General features: G+C 45.6%; 1 protein-coding gene across 5 annotated transcripts in view; it reads right to left on the bottom strand.

Moving 5' to 3' along the window:
• The window catches only part of efr3ba (EFR3 homolog Ba (S. cerevisiae)), a 47,909-nt gene that overhangs the window by 24,528 nt on the left and 20,881 nt on the right, over positions 1 to 2,500 (bottom strand). For all 5 annotated transcript variants that reach the window (XM_046307716.1, XM_046307720.1, XM_046307721.1 and 2 more), the window contains exon 9: positions 2,165 to 2,300. In XM_046307716.1, coding sequence (XP_046163672.1) covers positions 2,165 to 2,300 — 136 coding nt within the window. The remainder of the gene's footprint in view (positions 1 to 2,164; positions 2,301 to 2,500) is intronic.

Here is a 2,500-nt window from a genome sequence, read left to right as displayed (position 1 = left end):
CACAGACACACACACACACAGACAGACCCACGCACACAATTTTTGGTTGTGTATGTTAGCTGTGCAATACTATATCTAGAATGCAGTACCTGTAATTTATTGACAATAACATGCTGTCTCCCTCTAGTGGCCATTATACACAGTAACAGGATAATGACGGGCTCTGTCTCCCTCTAGTGGCCATTATACACAATAACAGGATAATGACGGGCTCTGTCTCCCTCTAGTGGCCATTATACACAATAACAGGAGAATGACAGGCTCTGTCTCCCTCTAGTGGCCATTATACACAACAACAGGACAATGACAGGCTCTGTCTCTCTCTAGTGGCCACTATACACAATAACAGGACAATGACGGGTTCTGTCTCCCTCTAGTGGCCATTATACACAATAACAGGACAATGACAGGCTCTGTCTCCCTCTAGTGGCCATTATACACAATAATAGGACAATGACAGGCTCTGTCTCCCTCTAGTGGCCATTATACACAATAACAGGACAATGACAGGCTCTGTCTCCCTCTCCCTCCCTCGTAATCGCTCCACTTTCACCCCAGCTGCCAGACTAACCCTGATTCAGATGACCATCCTACCCATGCCAGATTACGGAGATGTAATTTATAGATCGGCAGGTAAGGGTGCTTTCGAGCGACTAGATGTTCTTTACCATTTGGCCATCAGATTTGCCACCAAGGCTCCTTATAGGACACATCACTGCACTCTAGACTCCTCTGTAAACTGGTCATCTCTGTATACCCGCCACAAGACCCACTGGTTGATGCTTATTTATAAAACCCTCTTAGGGCTCACTTCCTCATATATGAGACACCTGCTGCAGCCCTCATCCTCCACATACAACACCCGTTCTGCCAGTCACATTCTGTTAAAGGTCCCGAAAGCAAACACATCCCTGGGTCGCTCCTCTTTTCAGTTCGCTGCAAACTGGACAGTTTTATCTCCACCTCTTCATTCAAAGACTCAATCATGGACCCTCTTACTGACAGTTGTGGCTGCTTTGTGTGATGTATTGTTGTCTCTACCTTCTTGCCCTTTGTGCTGTTGTCTATGACCAATAATGTTTGTGCCATGTTGTGTTGCTACCATGTTGTTGTCATGTTGTGTTGTTGTCATGTTGTGTTGTTGTCATGTTATGTTGCTACCATGTTGTGGTGCTGCCATGTTGTGTTGCTACCATGTTGTGTTGCTACCATGTTGTGTTGCTATCATGTTGTGCTGCTACCATTTACATTTACATTTAAGTCATTTAGCAGACGCTCTTATCCATGTTGTGTTGCTACCATGTTGTGTTGCTACCATGTTGTGCTGCTACCATTTACATTTACATTTAAGTCATTTAGCAGACGCTCTTATCCATGTTGTGTTGCTACCATGTTTTGTTCTGCTACCATGTTGTGGTGCTACCATGTTGTGTTGCTACCATGTTGTGTTGCTACCGTGTTGTTGTCATGTTGTGTTGCTACCATGTTGTGTTGCTACCATGTTGTGGTGCTGCCATGTTGTGTTGCTACCATGTTGTGTTGCTACCATGTTGTGTTGCTACCATGTTGTGTTGCTACCATGTTGTGTTGCTACCATGTTGTGGTGCTGCCATGTTGTGTTGCTACCATGTTGTGTTGCTACCATGTTGTGTTGCTACCATGTTGTGTTGCTACCATGTTGTGTTGCTACCATGTTGTGTTGCTACCATGTTGTGTTGCTACCATGTTGTGTTGCTACCATGTTGTGTTGCTACCATGTTGTGTTGCTACCATGTTGTTGGCATGTGTCTTAGGTCTCTCTTTATGTAGTATTGTGGTGTCTCTCTTGTCGTGATGTTTTGTCCTATATTTTAATTTTAATCAGAGTCCCCGTCTCCGCAGGAGGCCTTTTGCCTTCTGGTAGGACATCATGATGAATAAGAACTTAACTGTCTAGTTAAATAAAGGTTAAATCAAAAATCAAAACACCACACAGCCTTCTGTCTTTTAGATGTGTTTCATCGTTGACGTTGAAAAGCAACCTGACAATACAATCCTCTCAGATCTCAATGAGAGCCTAGAAAACGATGGTTATGGGTCAATTTGGGATTGGGTGCTTTCGTATAGTACAGGGTCTCAACCCCCCCCCCCAAAAAAAGAAAAAAGAAAACACACACACACTTACCCACAGAGCCACTGGCCTCAATGACAGCAGCCTCAGACAGGACCTCCACTATCCCAGCACGCACTGTGGCTGTACTCTTACTGTTGGCATCTAGATGACCCAGCAGCTGCTGAATAACCAGGTGAGAATGCTGTGACTAGAGAGAGGAATGGAGGATAGAGGAGACAGGAGAGGAGAGGAGACGAGACAGGACAGGAGAGGAGGAGACATGAGAGGAGACAGGACAGGAGAGGAGAGGAGACAGGAGGAGACAGGAGAGGAGACAGGACAGGAGAGGAGAGGAGCCAGGAGAGGAGAGGAGACAGGAGAGGAGAGGAGACAGGAGAGGAGAGGAGA

The sequence above is a fragment of the Oncorhynchus gorbuscha genome, linkage group LG17, assembly GCF_021184085.1.
Source record: "Oncorhynchus gorbuscha isolate QuinsamMale2020 ecotype Even-year linkage group LG17, OgorEven_v1.0, whole genome shotgun sequence".
Lineage (NCBI taxonomy): Eukaryota > Metazoa > Chordata > Actinopteri > Salmoniformes > Salmonidae > Oncorhynchus > Oncorhynchus gorbuscha.
This window is presented reverse-complemented; position numbering and strand designations above follow the sequence as displayed.